Source organism: Penaeus monodon, unplaced genomic scaffold (assembly GCF_015228065.2).
Source record: "Penaeus monodon isolate SGIC_2016 unplaced genomic scaffold, NSTDA_Pmon_1 PmonScaffold_900, whole genome shotgun sequence".
Lineage (NCBI taxonomy): Eukaryota > Metazoa > Arthropoda > Malacostraca > Decapoda > Penaeidae > Penaeus > Penaeus monodon.
This window is the reverse complement of record NW_023664326.1, coordinates 12672-31966: the sequence shown is the minus strand read 5'-3', so window position 1 is coordinate 31966 and position 19295 is coordinate 12672. Positions and strand designations below refer to the sequence as shown.

The following is a 19295-nucleotide window of genomic DNA, read 5'->3' as shown; positions in this document are numbered from 1 at the left end:
GGGAACCACATGCACCAGCACAGTACAGCTTTATAACAGGGCAACACAAAGGTTATATCAGGCCACAAGGGCACACCGAGGTTCTTCACAGAGCCAACGCCAAATCCGTCTCTCGGCTTGTTCCTCCGCTCCTCCCTCCGCTCCCAGCCAGGCCCCACAGACGAACGCTTGCCCAGGTCCCTTCATGTAAAACACATGCCTCGCACAGAGACAAAGACCACTTGCGTAGCACTATCCAACCCCTATCAGCAGACGCCGTCTGCCTCTGTCCATATCTAGACCTGAAACAAACTACAGAAAATTTAAATAAAATCAGTCCCTCAGAAACAGCAAAAATCTTCATCAGCGCGGCTTTCTTCGCTCTCTCTGTGGTCTCTCTGGAGGAGGTGTGGGGTTGGCGGCGGTAGATTTGGCAGAGTGGCCACCCAGAGGGGTATCTCCTTTTCCAAATACCTGTCTCTGGTCACCTTGACATCTGCTGCATCGCCCTCACCGTCCAAATGCTCGTCCTCATCTCGGTCAGCGTCTGCCACTTCCCTCATCTCGCCGCTACTGGGGCTAACGTTCATCTTCGTTTTCACCATGGGGCCCAGACTGCTTCCTGCCCATGGTACGCCACATCCGTCCACGTGGACAACAACCGGTCGTTTTTTCGCCCTCTGCGAATTCGATAGGTGACCTCAGAGAGGGCCCGCTAACCACCGTGGTATGGCCCCTCCTAACCCCAGGGGCTCTGTCGCTTCGCGAGGCCTCGCTTCCGAGCGGTTTATGCTGCCAAACTCTGTCACCTATGTTGTTACCTCACTTCCCTCATGCGCCGGTCCATAGTCTCCTTCATGGCATGGCCCGCTACCTTGAGCTTTCCACGCACCGTCGGTGCAACCTCCGCCCGGTTCTCCTGAGTGCCACTGCATAGCGTGGATGTGACCGTTGGCAAGTTCACGTCGGGTGGCCGCCTTGTGGCCAAACCACTGGTAGCCTGAGCTTCAATGGCCAACAATGAGTGGGCAGGTGTGAAGCCTGTTACCTCATGCACACGAAGACCGGTAGGCCATGGACAGGGCGGGCAGCTTGACGTCCCAGTCTTTCTGCCTTTTCCCTGCAATACTTGGCTAACTGTTGAGGGCAAGGTACGGTTTAAACCGCTCCACCATACCATCGGACCTGTGGATGGAGGGGTGTCCGTTCCGTGTCTTGCGACGCCCTAACAGTCGCAACACTCACGGAACACGCTCGTGACTCAACTACACACGGCCCTTGGTCAGAGTGCAGTTCATAAGGCACACCACACCAAAACGGGTCATGAATTCATTCACTAAAACGCCAGCACGGTCTCGGCCTCGTGGTTGGGTAGTGCATATGCCTCAGGCCACTTTGAGAAATAGTCATTACCACACAGATGTATCTATTTCCTTGTGGCGTGGAGATGCAGCGGACCGGCAATGTCCTATTGCCACCCTTTCCATGGGGCGTGCCACACCGTAACACCTGTAACGGGGCACGGTTCTTTCCTAGCGGGCCCTTCTTGCACTGCCACATCACATGCTCTACACCACTCAGACACATCACTTCTCTGCCCCCCAGTAGAAGCGTTGACGTAGACGGCCTTCAGGTCTTTTTCCCTCGCCGAAGTGGCCACTGGTAACACCGGCATGTACTTCCTCCGCAACTCAGCACGCATGGCTCTGGGTACTACAACTACCATGTGTCACTGTCCACTTCACTCAACTGCACCCAGCGCTTCACTAACAAACGCTTTGTCCACTCGTAAAGTTTCCTCCCACTGGTCCACCAGACACCTTTGTGGGTTGGGCTCTCCCAGCCACGGCCTCCCAACTGGGCCGTCCACTGAGAGCCTCAAGCCACTGTACCAATGGGAGCAAGGTCTAGTCCTCACGTTGTGCCTTACGCCACTCATCATTCCCCTTAGTGGCACATTCCGAGCACCTGCAGACGGAGCACAGGCGGATCAAGTCCTTCTGACACATTGTGAGCTACTAGCCCTCACACTGATAAAAGAGCGGGCGTCGGACTCAGGCTGTCAGCGTCTATCAATGGACACGACCCTAGCGTGGACGATTGTGGTAGTTTAATTGTTTCAAGCGCCCTAAGCATCTGCCAGCTGACCCTCTGCTACCTTCAGCGACTTCAACCACTGTAGGGCAGCATGCCTGTCCGGATGGTGAACTCGGCACCGTAGAGGTATGGGTGAAAGTTCTCGAAACCTCTTCACACACCGCCCAGCCAACTCTTTCCTTGTCAACAATAGTTGCGTTCAGGCCTGCTGAACTTGGCACTGTAGTGGCCCACGACATACTCTTTCCCCGTCCTTTATCTGTGACAGAACTGCCGATGCCTTCCGCACTAGCGTCAGTGTCAACAGTAAGGAGCTTTCGGGTCCGGATAGGGCAAGAAGACCGGTGCTTCCACCAGGGCCTTCTTCAGGGTGTCCAAATGCAGATTGACACGCCTCGTCCCTCTGAAAGCACTCCCCTTTTTCGTGTAAGTCCGGTGAAGAGGAGCCGCTACACTGGCAAAGTCCTGTACAAAGCGGGCGGTATTATGTGCACAGGCCCAGGTACTCCTGACTTCGGCCACATTGTGGGAACTGCACTTCTCCCACCAACCGCCCCTTCTGTGGGTCGTTGGGCACACCGTCTTGACTGACTACATGCCCCAAAATGGCAACCTCTGCTGAACATCGAGGCATTTTCTTGGCTGAGTTTGAGGTTGGCCTTCCTCAACCGCTGTAGTACTTCCCTCCAGCCGCTCCCTCCTCCTCGAAGGTGCTCCCGAAGACGATGACGTCATCAATGTAGACGACAAGCGCCGTCTTCCACTGCAGGACATCCATACCCGCTCCCATCGACGCTCGAAACCACCAGGGGCAATGCAAGACCAAAGGGCATGACGTTGATTGCCACAAGGCATTGCCCGAAGGAAAAGGCGTCTTTGGCTTAATCCTCTTCCGCCTCTCCACCTGGTGAAAACCCGACTTCAGGTCGAGTGTGGAGAACCCCCTGGCCCCCACCAATGCATCTAGTGTGTCATCAATTGCTCAGCAATGGGTTAAAAGATGAGGTCCTTGATAGTCATGTCATTCAGCGCCCGGTAGTCACACAGAAGCGTTTGTGTGCCGTCCTTTTTCTCACCAGACTACCGCCTGAATGACCATGGACTGTCTGACCGTTCAATCACCACCCCTGTGCCGCTAGCTCATTGAAAGTGGCCGCTGCATCTCTTCTCGTCTGTTTGGTGCATACGTCGGGGGGGGGCTCCTTGATGGCAAAACTACTTCCGGTGTTAATCAATGCTGTGCTTTCAACCAGATCCTGTGGCGGCCCCGGTCCAAGTCACCCCTGCTAAACAACATCTGCATCCTGAGACGGGTGTGACGCATCTTCTCTGTCCGGTGCGTCCGTCAGGTTAGCGGCGCTCCCGGTGCCCAAGTCACCTCGAGGAGTCGGCACGGCCCCACCAACCAACTCCTCGCTCACCCGACGCCTCTCTGAACGCTCCTTCCTCACACGTGGCCCCGCTTTGCACACACTGGCACCTTCTGGGCCTTATGGAGAAGTTGGCTACCAACACTGTAACTAACCCCTCCCCCTGGTCCAACAGGCTCCGCCCAACCGCTACGCCCTCGCCAGCTGCAAGTTTTGGTTGGGCTCCACGAGGCCCTCTAATCCACGCATCACTCTTACAGTCGACCCGGATTTCTAGACTCTGTCCCTGGGGGCAAGTTGCAAAGTCGCCTCAGCTGAACTACCTCTGCACAGCCAACCCTCTGGAAGCAAGGGCACCTCTTCACCGTGCACCCTCACCAGCTTCCGTCCAGGTTCGAACCTCCTTACTCTGTGTCAGGTGTCAAGGCCCATCAAACAGTGCTCGCCAGATCGCCACATACACCGGCACCTCTGAACCCGTGCTGCCCACGCAATTACGATCCTCCACTTGCCCTTGAGCGGCACAACAATGCCCCGAGACACACACAGTTCCCCTCTGTGGTGCGTCTGGAAGTTGCATATTGCCACATATCAGGCCGCACTAGGGTCTTCCTCACCAGCCCCAGTGTCCCCTGTCAGGCGGCATGGCTTCCCATCTAATTGAGCCCTCCACCTGCCTTTGTGCTGTTTCGACGGCAGCTTACCCAAGTCGGGGGGGGCCCGGTAACCGAGGACGGCTGTTTCGCCCCTTCCTCCAGCCTGTCCCGAGTTTTTCCGCCTGTAACCACTTCCCTTAGCCTTAGACATCACTTGATGGTGACCATACCGGCCACAGTCGCTTGTCAGCACGCTTTAAGGCATCAGAAGCCGTCGCTTTGGAGGACTGTTCTCGGCTCCCATCCGACAACCGAATACGTCTGTGCCCTACCTCTCCGCAGCCCCAACACAACCTGGGAAAGTTCTCGGGCTCAGCCTTCCTCAATGCTATTTTCTCCCACTTTAGCTCCGCCCCGGAGGTCACGGCGGGCTGAGCACACTGGCCCTAGGCCACTTGTTGCCTTCAGGAAGGCCTCGAACTCCAAGGCCCCTCGCCACGCCACCTGCATGTCCTCAGGGTGTGCCTGCTTGACGTAGATTTGCAGCTGCTGGTCCGTAAAGCGTCAACCAAAGAATCACGGATCCAAACAAAGGGGGACACGATCATCTCTTCCGCAGCGCAGGGTACGACCTTCCTTAACAACGCCTCCACATCTTGCGCCATCGGGACAGTGTTTCGCCCGCCTCACGGTCCGCTTCTTCAAGTGGCCCGATATACCCTCGGCCTTGTGGTGGTGCCCGAAACGGCGTTTCAAAGCCTCCGCCAACGCTGGGTTTAAGAGGCATGTTTGGGGATGGCGGCAATACCCCACACTTCCACCGCAGGGACCCTTAGCGCTTGTTCAAGCTGCAGGGCCCTTCTCTCCTGGCTCCCGCCCTGGGCAGATGCCAGCATTGTCAAATTGGTGGCGACATATGCCGTCCCAGGCCACCTTCCCATCGTAACACACTGGCTTACCTCACTCACAGAATGTCTGGAGGCCGAGGGGCTGCAGGGTGGCGAACGCGTGCCCGTGACTGGGAACCACGCCCGGGGGGGAGGAAGGGGGTGAGGGAGGCAACGAGGTGGGTTTTGACCGGGTCCCAGTTTGCCGCCACCTATTCCCCAAGGGAGCGGTTTCGATGGGTCCCCAGCCTTCTGCAGCGAATCACTGGCTCCGACACGACGCCTGCGAGGCCCTGGGGTTTCCTGCCACAGACCCCAGGCGACCCCCGGTAAATCTGGAACACTCTGCATCTGTTGCCAGAACCTTTTCTGCCTTCTCCGCTTGCAACGTTACTACCGTCGTGACGAGCCGACTTCCCCTCCTTCACTTCCTCCCTCAGGCCCCTGAACCTCGCCCTTCGAGTCTGCACCTAACTCATCAGTTCACTCTTCACGCTATTTGCAGGCCTGTCTGGTGTACTGCTGAGTTTTCCATCTTCACATGCGAATTGCTCTGTAGCACCTCACAAGTTTGGGCAAAGCTGTCCTCGCCCTTCCTTGCCTGCATCTCACGAGTGGTGCGCCTGCTCGTTGTGCCCTCTGTACTGCTCTTCTGCCCTTTGGTGCATTTCCTCCCTCATACCGGCCAGCATGGCAATATCAGGTCCAATCTGGCTCGCCTTCAACCTCGACTCGTGCCTGCCTCAATCATAGCCTCTTCTCCCTCATGGCTGCCCGCATCTCCTGATCAACACAAATCCCACTCCTGACACCATTTGTTACCCGGTCGCCTCTTCTCTCTGAAACCAACACAAGGCAGCCTAGGCAGACGGCGTGTTATATACAGGGTCGTGAACACTGAAAACAGCTCCAAGAGGCACCGACACCACAACGTCTCCCAGAACACCAGGAGAGGCTAAACGCCAGTGGCGAGGCAGGGCACGAAGTAAACCAAAATGACCAGTCTTCCTTTATTTACACAAGTTATTTACCGTACAACTTTTCTTATGCACAATACAGGGGGAAACCAGCATGTCACCAGCACAGTACAGCTTATAACAATGGCAACAACAAAGTTATATCATTCCACAAGGGCACACAACGAGGTCCTTCACAGGAGCAGCGGCCCCACACCTCCGTCTCCTCGGCTTGGTCTCCGCTCCTCCGCTCCCAGCAGCCGCCCACACGCTTGCCCAGGTCCCGTCCATGTAAACACTATGCCTCGCACAGAGACAAAGACCACTGGCGTAGGCAATATATATATAATATATATATATATATATATATATATATATATATTATATATATATTATATATATGCACCTTTCTCGTGCATATATACTTATACAGCCAGTATATATAATTAAGACCCTAGATGGATAAGTAAATAGACACACATAGTAGAAACACACATATATGTTATATATATACTATATGTATATGTACATGTTATATATATATATATGTGTGTCTATTTTCATATGTTTGTGGATGTATGTATGTAATGTATGTTTGTACATTATATGTATATAAAAGGATTATAGAGATAGATGGATAGATATATGAAGAAAATCTATATTAGTATACATATACATGTATACTTACATTTGTCTATTCTATCTCTCTGTATATATATGTATAACGTATTTAACGAGATAGATGGTTACATATAAAAACATGTGAAGAACATATGTATATACATATGTATATTTACATTTATAGTTCTACATATATAATATATACACACACACATATGTGTCTGTAGATATATATTAGATATATAGTATATATATATATATATATATATTATATACTATTATAACATATATGTGCATGTGTGTATAATATACATACATAACACACAACACACACGTACATATGTATGTTAATGTATATATATATATATATATATATGATAGTATATATATATATATATATATTTTTTTTTTATATGTATATCAAACACACACACACCGACCAGACACACCCACACAGCCACCCACACACACCACAGACACACACATATATAATTATATATAGATATCATATATATATATATATATATATATATACATTATCTATAGATGAGTTATATTTATATATATATTTATTTATTCATATGTACCAGTTTGCATATATAATTATATAATATATATATATATATGATATATATATATATATTACAATACATCATAATATATGTTATATATATATATATATATATATATATATATATATATATATACCATACATACATATATGTATATATATATATATAAGGTACTATATATATAATATATATATATATATAATATATATACTATATATCCTATATATATATGTTTTTTTATTGTACATCCGCACGCCTGTATGTGGGTACACATTCTGTTGTAGTAGAAAATATTATTTAGGCTTTTGTCACATGATTTCTTTATTTACTCTCTTTCTTGCAGGTGTAGATAGAAACTAAAACTCATTTACAATGTCTTAAATCAAAGCAATGTCAATTATTGGACTTTGATGGCGTTGTGATATTTTAGAGTTTGGAGCATATACATATATATATACAGTACATAACAAACGTGCTTTTTTTTGAAATTTTTATTTCATGACGAATACCTTTTTCTTTCTTTTCTTTTGTTTTCGAATTATAATAAGTTTTTTTTTTTTCTTATACTCGATAGCAAGCTCAGGTATTCGATCACAAAGTTTTCTTTTTATCAAAAATATCCTCGTGGATTCCATCGTCAGACCCATGACTCCCTTGGCCTTGTCCCATCGTAGGGTGCTTTACGTTGCATGATTTGCAATATGAATGGCAGAATTCGAAAGGGTGGCTGTTTTTCCATTAAGATTTTTGTTCATGGTGTAAGCAAATACTAAACTACTGTCTTTTTAATTTCGTTTGTGTAATAAGCATGGCGCGAAATTTAATGAAAACATATTACTACGGATTTCCTTCATATCCACGGATGTCCCAAAAACGTGGTTGAAGTCGAGAATCAATATGATTGAACGGAAAGCAGTGGCGATCTAAGCATCTAATGGGAGGGTGGTACGGGGAGGACGTGTGCGAGGGGGCATGGGGGCGGAATGTCGATGTGCTCCGAATTTTGGATAAGATTTTAAGTTTTTTTTTTTTTTCAAATATTTTAATCTCAAACTGAGACAATTTAATGTCTACCAAGCTATTGTTTCTTCCGTGACCGAGCAGACTGTACCCGTCACTGATTTGAGTTTAACAATACCCGTCCAAACTCTTTATAAGGAAAATACACGTGGTTTGGTGTGATTTGGTCAAAGCACCTGGAACGCGACCTTAGCACGAGGTCATCATTAATCGTTGTAGTAACACAAAGACGTTCTGTCGTTTAGGGAGAAAGTTTGCACAATTACTACCAGCAACATGATTTAATGCATATAATATAGATTATACACATATATATTGGAATATCATATATATACTATTCTCTCTCTATATTTATTACATATTTTGTCTATAACGTAGGTATACAGTAATATATGTTATATGGTTACATATTACACCACACACCACACATTATATTTTAAAGTATGTATATATATTTTATATTCATGTATCTGTCCATATAATTTCATTTGCAGTGCTCTTTTTGAGAGAAAGGCAATGAATGGTAATGATCTCTTGAGTAGTGTGCTATGAGTCACTGAAATGCCCACGTGTGGCTAAGTATGGTTCCTGACTGGAAGTTTTTCCCCGTGTTTAAAGTGTGGTGGAACAGTTGGCGACCTTATGAGACTGGGGGCGTAGCTCCTGTGACCTCGGCATCTGCGGCCTAGTGACCCCAGATCCTGAAAACCTTGATTTCAAGTCTTAGACACTTCAAGCAAGGCTTATTCAGATCACATCTGAACGTATTAGCTGGGTTAATTCTCTTTTCTCTGACCACATCAGTTAGGATCTAAAGGAAAGTTGAAGAAATGTATATGTTTTTTGGCATAAATTGTATGGATATTGTTTATTCCCAAGACTAAAATTGGAATCATTAAAACATTCTGGTGCCTTGAAAACGTATCATGTGCCACAAGAGGACTGGTTGAATCAAGTTGATGACGTTAGGCACTTTCCCTCGCCTGCAGAGCGCGCATATATAAGCTAGCAAGCACATCCAAGTGCACCTCACCCCTCTTGTTGCTTGCGCCACGAAGAGTCGTATCACGACACAAGTAAGCCATGAGTATGTCTGGTCACTTAATCGGGACTGGACTTGATTCGTGCTTTTTAGTATCGATGTATGCTTTGTGCGGACGCTTATGAAAGGTTCTTTGATCTGGATTAGCAACCAACATTCCCTCGCGCTAGAGAGGTTACAGTCCACGATCTATAAACCCCAGACTTCCGTCATGAGACGCGACGGTGTTGCTGGCGGCACTCGCTGTAGTCGACGAGCGGAATGAATCACAACAAACATAGCGAAATCCACAACGCTCTTCATGACGGTGCGTCGTTATCAGCTAACACGATAGCAAATATGCGACGCAGAAATAATCACTTGCGAATTGCCTTTAAGCTTTTCCTCTGGATAAATTTTATATTTTCCTGACTTCGTTGCAGCTAAACAAATATGCTGGAGTTTCGATGCATCCGAAGAAGAAATGAGTAGCATGAAAGAAAACTGAAGGAATGCCCTCGGAAATGAGGGCCACGCCCATCTATTAAGTCGTTATTCGTTGTTTTTCCCTCATAGTCTGAACAAAAAATGGAGGATTGTTAACAGCAATTTCCTTCTTATTTCTCAAGCAGACATTAATGTCATTTTGATCATTGATGCGAATTTTCCTGCGGACTAGTTTTACTGATCGCCTTTCTTTGGCCTTGGTCAGACTTTCACACCCTGGTCTTGGCTTCTGAACATGATTCCCGACCTGAAGCACGCTTTGTGCTTCCGCGAATGAACCAAACGATCACGGCCAAAGCCGATAAAAGTGTCGTATGCGCCTTACAAGATCATGGAGTCCTGGTACGTGCTTCTTTACTCAAGAGATTGAAGTGCGATTATTCGCATTCAGTTTTAGTATTACTTAAACTAACAGAACTTTCATCATGCTGTGTTCTTTTAGAGGCATGCTCTGTTGTCCTTTTCCTTCAGGATGGCGAGGAGCTCAACGACTAAGGTCATGAATGCTGTGACAAAGATTAATGGCAAACACAAAATTCAGAAGCAAGAGAGTTTTAGAGAAGCCATTTCCCGAGCTGCCTGAGCTGCCCAGACACCTGACGTGAGTATTAGGAATGTAGTTCTTGAGTCGAAAACTTTGTTAAATATTTGTGTTCACATTTGTTTTCAATTCAAGTTTCTTTTTCTCATCCGATCTCCTGCTTTTCAGAATGCTACATTTCATCGAGTCAAGAGTCCCTCATGCACTCTGCGTCATGAACATGGCTATGAACATAGCCGAGAGGCACTAACAAGGCACTGGGTCCTTACAAAACTGACCTTTATTCATGAATGTCTTCAAAAGCATTGAGTTTGTGAAATGGGATCCCTGGCTATTGATTTGATGTTCTCTAGAATGATACCCTGATAAGGCAACACATTGTATTCCAAATTAAAGAGTGCAGCTATACATATTCCTCCTTCATGATTTGATAACCTTCATAATTAGGTATTCCATACTCTGGCTAAAACGATTGGCAGTTTTGACATCCTCCAGAATGAAACCCGACACAGCATCACACTAAAACTTAGATGCAATAATTTCCCAGCTGCGATCCAGATCGAAAAGGCATTCACGTCGGTTGAACAGCGTCCGATTCCCAGGGGAAAGCGCAAGGAGCATCTTCCGAATCAAGTATCTGAAACAGGGAGCCTCTACTCCGTCTTGAAGAATCCCAGCTGGTACTTCCAAGTTAAGCCCACCTTGTGTGCCTTATGAATACATTATATATAATATATATATATATATATATATTCCGTTTTCGTTATTTTTACTATTGTTTTAGAAAATACACTAAAAAAACACTACGATAAAATATTTCAAGACTGACGCGATTCAATAAGGGCGGAGTTAATCCACATTAAATTTAGCCAATGACAGTATGCTCTGAGTTTATGAGACATATCAAAATACATAATATAATTGATATTGTTATACATTCAAGAAGAATAAACAAAAAAATTTCCCATTTTTGTTTATGTGTGTACATAGCCTATATATATATATAAATACACTCACAAACGTACACACACAACAAAAAATTTAAAAGCGCTAACAGTATGTGAAAAAAAAAGAAAAAAAAAATATATATCTATATACCTGGTGATAAAAATTTAGAATGGTATATCCATATCCATGCCTATATATGTCTATATGTATATGCATGTACATATATTATGTATATACACATACACACACACACACTCACTCACGCACTCACTCTCACGCACACACACACATACACACACACACACACACACACACACCCTCCCCACCTCACACGACGTACAAACATCACACACAACACACACAAACAACCACACACACACACACCACACACACATAATAGTATACTATATATATATATCTATATATATATCTAATATATATTGCGTATATGTTGTACATATACACTACTGACGTGATTACAGGGCCACCATCGTCCAAACCATTTTTGGGTATAATTGGGTATCCCAAATGAAAGCAACTTATCATTTCCTATTTTAAACTGCGTAACACTTCTAAAGACATCGAAAAAAATAGCCACCCTCACCTTAATCACTGTAGCACGCGTCTCGGTAAGGCCTCTATGGACCGTCAGGCCTTTTCCTTTGATTTCTGGGTTTTTACTCCATTCCTTCATCAATCGTTTCAATTAGCCCAACTATGTTAGTACATTCTACTTGGCTTACCTCGTCTTTTAATGTCTTCTATAACATTCTATACTGTTTAAAACTGGACTTTACAGACACTCGAACCTCTAAACCCCATAAATACCAATAGGTAAAAAACACTTTCGGCTGTTTGGCAGGGAGTTCCATCATGCTTGAAAATGCAGTTCACTTGTAAGTTTATATCGAAGTGTTCCCTGAATTTAGTATATTAATAGTCTCCACCTGAAAATTGCGTAGTTACTAATTTCTGTTTACTTTTATTTCTTCTCATCATAAATCCTTGTAAAATATATTATATTTTGTGTTTAACTGACAATACTTATTTATTTTGCATAGTTATTGGTCAAAAATACGTGTAGTTTCCTCAGTCTTCTAAGTTTCTCAGGAACATTAATAAATGACCTGGAACGGGATTGAAATTTAAAACTTAATATTAAGTCCCCTGTAGTCTTGTCTTCCACTGTCATACAGACTAATCACATTATATATACAGTATTTGCTACTCTGAAACCAGCACAGCCTTAAACGAACTAAATCGGCGGTAAAGACATCAATCAACTGAAATAGATTGGTTAAGCCACATCTCTATAATGCCAACACACGTTTAGTGATAAACAGTACAACACACTATAGAGCTGTGACAAAAGACAATCTTTCAGTGATGTCACGATATCCAGATATCTCAAATCTACTAGTTACCCCATGACAAAGATCAGACCAACACCTCGCCTGGTCGGATATTTTATTTTGTGCTCTGGCAATCGGGTGGTCCTTCTCGAAGCTGGTTCTTCCAAGAAATTTTTCATCTGTCCATCAGTATTTCTACCGGTAGATTCTCAGAGAAACAAACCTGAAAATAAAAATAACAGTGTAAGTTATGAAATGACTGGAACATTCAAATAAATACCTTTTTGATATCAAACTCCTGAACCAAACATGAAGATCATACTAGATGTAGTATTTTGTAACTAACATATTTTTTTTCCAGTATGCATATGTATTTTACTAAATTATGTTTGACTCACATAAAACGGTAGTCAGAAATAAGATTTAATTGAGATTAACCCTTTCCCAATCCTCGGATATCCAATCCTTGTGAGCCTTTCCCCAGGCCAATTATTCCTTCCTCATAGCCTTGGCACCTTAGTTGGCCCGCAGGCATGGTATCCCATCTCATTTATCTTTTTCCGACTGTATACTCGATGTCATAGGTTTATTTATTGGCCTGTTGCGATCTTGTTTAACCATATTTATCTTCAATTGGGTTCAAAGTTTTCCAAGTTATCAAGTTTTCTTCTCACTTTTGCAACAGCAGTTTTGGAAACACTCACTTTCTTGGCTATTTCTTGTTGACTTAGAGGTATTTTGTAGATAACCTTCAATAACATAAAAATCTGCCTGACTCAGGTCCTTTCCTCCACCCATGTGTTTCAGTTGGCAGTCTTGATTCAATTTGCATAGTAGAAGGGCTAGGTTTAGTCAGTGTGGTAGTGCATGCATTTGCACGTATTATAAAATGTAAAACTGGAAACCAGAAATCCAGGAACAGTGTTAAGGGTCACATATCATATGTGACACCTTTTTTTTCTAGCTAATTTAGTAAAATTCTATAGTCCTCAGAATAATCGATCGAAAGCAATATACAGGTGTGATCCTTTTCATAGTATATATTGTACAGAACCCAAAGGGAGGTAAAAAAAACTGGTCTCAAAAATTATATAAGTACTGTATATGTATATAGATGTGTGTGTGTGCGTGCGTGTGTGTGTGTGTGTATGTGTGTGTGTAATACATTAGACATATACAAGTATCTATGTACATATATAAAGAAATATACACATAGATGTGTATATATACACATGTATATATATTAATGTATATATTTATATATATGTATATATATACACACAGACATGCATATGTATATATATATATATATATATATATATATATATATATATATATGCACCTTCTCGTGCATATATACTTATACATCCAAGTATATATATTAAGACCTAGATGGATAAGTAAATAGACACACATAGGTACAGAAACACACATATATGTATATATATACATATATGTATATGTACATGTATGTATATATATGTGTGTCTATTTATATGTTTGTGGATGTATGTATGTATGTATGTTTGTACATATATGTATATAAAAGGATTAGAGAGATAGATGGATAGATATATGAAAAATATATATTAGTATACATATACATGTATACTTACATTTGTCTATCTATCTCTCTGTATATATATGTATACGTATATAGACAGATAGATGGGTACATATAAAAACATGTGAAGACATATGTATATACATATGTATATTTACATTTATATGTCTACATATATATATATACACACACACATATGTGTCTGTATATATATTATGTATATATATATATATATATATATATATATATATATATATATTTTTTTTTTTATATGTATATTCAAACACACACACACACACACACACACACACACACACACACACACACACAACAACACATATATATATATATATATATACATATATATATACATATATACATATACATATATCTATATGTATATTTATATATATTTATTTATTCATATGTACCTATGTGCATATATATATATATATATATATATATATATATATATATATATATATACATACATACATATATGTATAATATATATATATATATATATATATATATATATATATATATATATATATATATATATATATTTATTTTACATCCGCACGTCTGTATGTGTACACATTCTGTTGTAGGTAGAAAATATTAATTGTAGGCTTTTGTCACATGATTCTTATTTACTCTCTTTCATTGCAGGTGTAGATAGAAACTAAAACTCATTTACATTTGTCTTTAAGTCAATGCAAATGTCAATTTATTGGACTTTGGATGGCGTTGTATATGTTTAAGTTTTGGAGCATATAAATATATATATACAGTACAAACGTGCTTTTTCGATTTTATTCATGGACGAATACCTTTTTCTTTTCTTTTGTTTTCGAATTTATAATAAGTTTTTTTTTTCTTATACTCGATAGCAAAGCTCAGGTTCGATCACAAAAGTTTCTTTTTTATCAGAAAATATCCTGTGGATTCCGTCGTCAGGCCAGGACGCCCTTGGCCTTGTCCGTCGTAGGGTGCTGACGTTGCATGATTTGCAATATGAATGGCAGAATTCCGAAAGGGTGGCTTGTTTTCCATTAAGATTTTGTTTCATTGTGTAGCAAATACTAAACTACTGTCTTTTTAATTTCGTTTGTGGTAATAAGCATGGCGTGAAATTTAATGAAAACATATTACTGGATTTCTTCATATCCACGGATGTCCCAAAACGTGGTTGAAGTCGAGAATCAGGATGATTGACGGAAAGCAGTGGCGGATCTAAGCAATCTAATGGGGAGGGTGTACGGGGGGAGGACGTGTGCGAGGGGGCATGTGGGCGGATGTCGATGTGCCCGAATTTGGATAAGATTTTAGTTTTTTTTTTTCAAATATTTTAATCTCAAACTGAAGACAATTTAATTCTACCAAGCTATTGTTTCTTCCAGTGACCTGAGCAGACTGGACACGTCACTGATTTGAGTTTACAAATACACGTCCAAACTCTTATAAGGAAATACACGTGGTTTGTGTGATTTGTTCCAAAGCACCTGAACGCGACCTTAGCCACGAGGTCATCATTAATCGTTGTAGTAACACAAAGACGTGCTGTCGTTTAGGGAGAAAGTTGCACAATTACTTACAGGCAACATGATTGTATGCATATATATAGATTATAACATATATATTGGAAATATACATATATAAATATTCTCTCTCTATATATATTACATATTTGTCTATAACGTATGTATACAGTATATATGTATATGTACATATACACACACACACACACATATATATTTAAATATGTATATATATTTATATGCATGTATATGTCCATATATTTCATTTGCAGTGCTCTTTTTGAGAGAAAGGCAATGAATGGTAATGATCTCTTGAGTAGTGTGCTAATGAGTCACTGAAATGCCCACGTGTGGCTAAGTATGGTTCTGACTGGAAGTTTTTCCCCGTGTTTAAAGTGTGGTGGAACAGGTTGGCGACCTTATGAGAACTGGGGGGACGTAGCTCCTGTGACCTCAGGCATCTGCGGCCTAGTGACCCCCAGATCATGAAAACCTTGATTTCAAGTCTTAGACACTTCAAGCAAAGCTGATTCAGTATCACATCTGACGTATTAGCTGTGGTTTAATTCTCTTTTCTCTGACCACATCAGTTAGGATCTAAAGGAAAGTTAGAAGAAAATGTATATGTTTTTTGGCCATAAATTGTATGGAATTGTTTATTCCAAGACTAAATTGGATCATTAAAACATTCTGGTGCCTTGAAAACGTATCATGTGGCCACAAGAGGACTGGTGACATCAGTTGATGACGTTAGGCACTTCCTCGCCGGCAAGAGCGCGCATATATAAGCTAGCAAGCACATCCAAGTGCACCTCACACCTCTTCTTGCTTGCGCCACGAAGAGTCGTATCACGACACAGGTAAGCCATGAGTATGTCTGGTCACTTATCGGGACTGGACTTGAATTCGTGCATTTTAGTATCGATGTATGCTTTGTGCAGGACGCTTAATAGAAAGGTCTTTGATCTGGATTAGCAACAACATTCACTCGCGCTAGAGAGGTTACAGTCACGAAATCTATAACCCACAGACTTCCATCATGAAGACGCTGACGGTGTTGCTGGCGGCACTCGCTGTAGTCGCGAGCGGAATGGATCACAACAAACATAACGAAATCCACAGCGTTCTTAATGAAGGTGCGTCAGTCATCGGCTAACACGATGAGCAAATATTCGAAGCAGAAATAATCACTTGCGAATGCCTTTAGCTTTTCCTTCTCGATAGATTAATATTTTCCATGACTTCTTTGCAGCTAAACAAATATGCATGGAGATTCTGATGCCATCCGAAGAAGAAATGAGTAGCATGAAAGAAAAAATGAAGGAATGCCTCGGAAATGAGGGCCACGCCCATCTGAGTAAGTCTTTATTCGTTTTTTTCCTCTCTAGTCGGAACAAAAATGGAGGATATGTTAACAGCAATTTCTTCTATATTTCTCAAGCAGACATTAATGTCATTGATCATTGCATGAGATTTTCCTGCGGACTAGTTACTGATCGCCTTTCTTTGGCCTTGGTCAGCTTCACACCCTGTCTTGGCTTCTGACATGATTCCCGACCTGAAGCATGTGCTGTGCTTCCGCGAAGAACTCAAAGGTATCACGGCCGAAAGCCGGATAAAAGTGTCGATATGCGCCTTACAAGATCATGGAGTCCTGGTACGTGCTTCTTTACTCACGAGTTAAGTGCGAAATATTCGCATTCAGTTTCAGTATATACTTAAACTAACTTCGCTGCATCATGCTGTGTTCTTTTAGAGGAATGCTCTGTTGTCTTTTACTTCAGGATGGCGAGGAGCTCAACGTACCTAAGGTCATGGAAATGCTGTGGACAAAGATTAATGCAACACAAAATTCAGAAGCAAGAGAGTTCTTAACAGAAGCCATTTCCGAGCTGCCTGAGCTGCCCAGACAACCTGACGTGAGTATTAGGAATGTATTTCTTGAGTCGACACTTTTGTTAAATATTGTGTTCACATTTGTTTTCAATGCAAGTTCTTTTTTCTCACCCGAGCTCCTTCTGCCTTTCAGATGCTACATTTCATCGAGGTCAAGAAGTCCCTCATGCACTCCTGCGTCATGAACATGGCTATGAACATAGCCGAAGAGGCACTAACAAGGAACTGTCCTGGCCAAAACTGACTTTATTCATGAATGTCTTCAAAAGCATTGAGTTTGTGAAATGGGATCCCTGGCTATTGAGTTGATGTTCTCTTAGAATGATACCCTGATAAGGCAACACATGTATTCCAAATTAAAGAGTGCAGCATATTTATTCATCATTCATAATTTAATACCTTCATAAGTAGGTATTCCATACTCTGGCTAAAACGATTGGCAGTTTTGACATCCTCCAAGAATGATACCCGACACAGCATCACATAAAACTTAGATGCAAATAATTCCCAGCTGCGGACCCAGATCGGAAAGGCATTCACTCGGGTTGACGGCGTCCGATTCCCAGGGGAAAGCGCAAAGGAAGGCATCGTCCGAAGCAAGGTAGTCTGAAACAGGTAGCTCTACTCCGTCTTGAAGAAATCCCAGCTGGTAACTTCCAAGTTAAGCCCCACCTTGTTGCCTTTATGAAATACAATATATATATATATATATATATATATATATATTCGTTTTCGTTTATTTTTACTATTGTTATTAGAAAATACACTAAAAAAACACTTACGATAAGATATTTCAAAGACTGACCGAGTCAAATAAAGGGCGGAGTTAATCACATCAAATTTAGCCAATGACAGTATGCTCTGAGTTATCAGACATAGCAAAATACATAATATAATTGATATGTATAATTACAAGAGATAAAACAAAAATTCCCATTTTGTTTATGTGTGTACATAGCTATTTATATATATATATATACATACACTCACAAAACACACACAACAAAAAATCTAAAGCGACTGAAACATGTAGTAAAAAAAAATATATATATATACACACATATATATATATATATATATATATATATATATATATATATATACCATATATACATGTTATAAAATATGTATATATGGTATATACATATCCATGCATATATATGTCTATATGTATATGCATGTATATATATTATGTATATACACATAGCTAAACATACATACACACACACTCACTCACTCACTCTCACGCACACACACATACACACACACACACACACACACACTCACTCACCGACTCACACGTACAAACACACACACACACACACTCACTCACCGACTCACACGCACAAACACACACACACATAAAAAAAAAAAAAAAAAAAAAAAAAAAAAAAAAAAAAAAAAAAAAAAAAAAAAATATATATATATATATATATATATATATATATATATATTGCGTATATGTGTGCATATATACTACTGACGTGATTATCAAGGCCACCATCGGTCACAAACCATTTTTGGTAGAATATGTATCCCAAAATGAAAGCAACTTATCATTTCCTATTTTAAACTGCGTAAACTGCTAAAGACATCAGAAAAAAATAGCCACCCTCAGCCTTAATCACTGTAGCAACGCGTCTCGGTATGCCTCTAATGGACCGGCAGGCCTTTTCTTTGATTTCTGGGTTTTTACTCCATTCCTTCATCAATCGTTCAATTAGCCCAACTATGTTAGTACATTCTACTTGGTTTACCTCGTCTTTTATGTCTTTCTATAAACATTCTATATTGTTTAAAACTGGACTTTACAGGACACTCAAACAC

At 41.7% G+C, this 19295-nt stretch overlaps 1 protein-coding gene across 1 annotated transcript; it reads left to right on the top strand.

The window, feature by feature from the left end:
• Window positions 1–9386: 9386 nt before the first annotated feature.
• LOC119571997 lies at window positions 9387–17842 on the top strand. The gene is made up of 5 exons (XM_037919045.1): window positions 9387–9447; window positions 16825–16929; window positions 17093–17229; window positions 17357–17491; window positions 17602–17842. Exons 1-5 carry the CDS (start codon window positions 9402–9404, stop codon window positions 17710–17712), a joined length of 534 nt encoding a protein of 177 aa, XP_037774973.1. The 5' UTR covers window positions 9387–9401; the 3' UTR covers window positions 17713–17842.
• The last annotated feature ends 1453 nt before the right edge of the window (window positions 17843–19295 follow it).

Coding starts and splice junctions, on each gene's coding strand:
- LOC119571997 (XM_037919045.1), top strand. CDS start 9,402: ATGAATCACAACAAACATAGCGAAATCCACAACGCTCTTCATGACG. Junction 17,230..17,356: donor TACAAGATCATGGAGTCCTG/GTACGTGCTTCT, acceptor CTTTTACTTCAG/GATGGCGAGGAGCTCAACGT. Junction 17,492..17,601: donor AGCTGCCCAGACAACCTGAC/GTGAGTATTAGG, acceptor TCTGCCTTTCAG/ATGCTACATTTCATCGAGGT.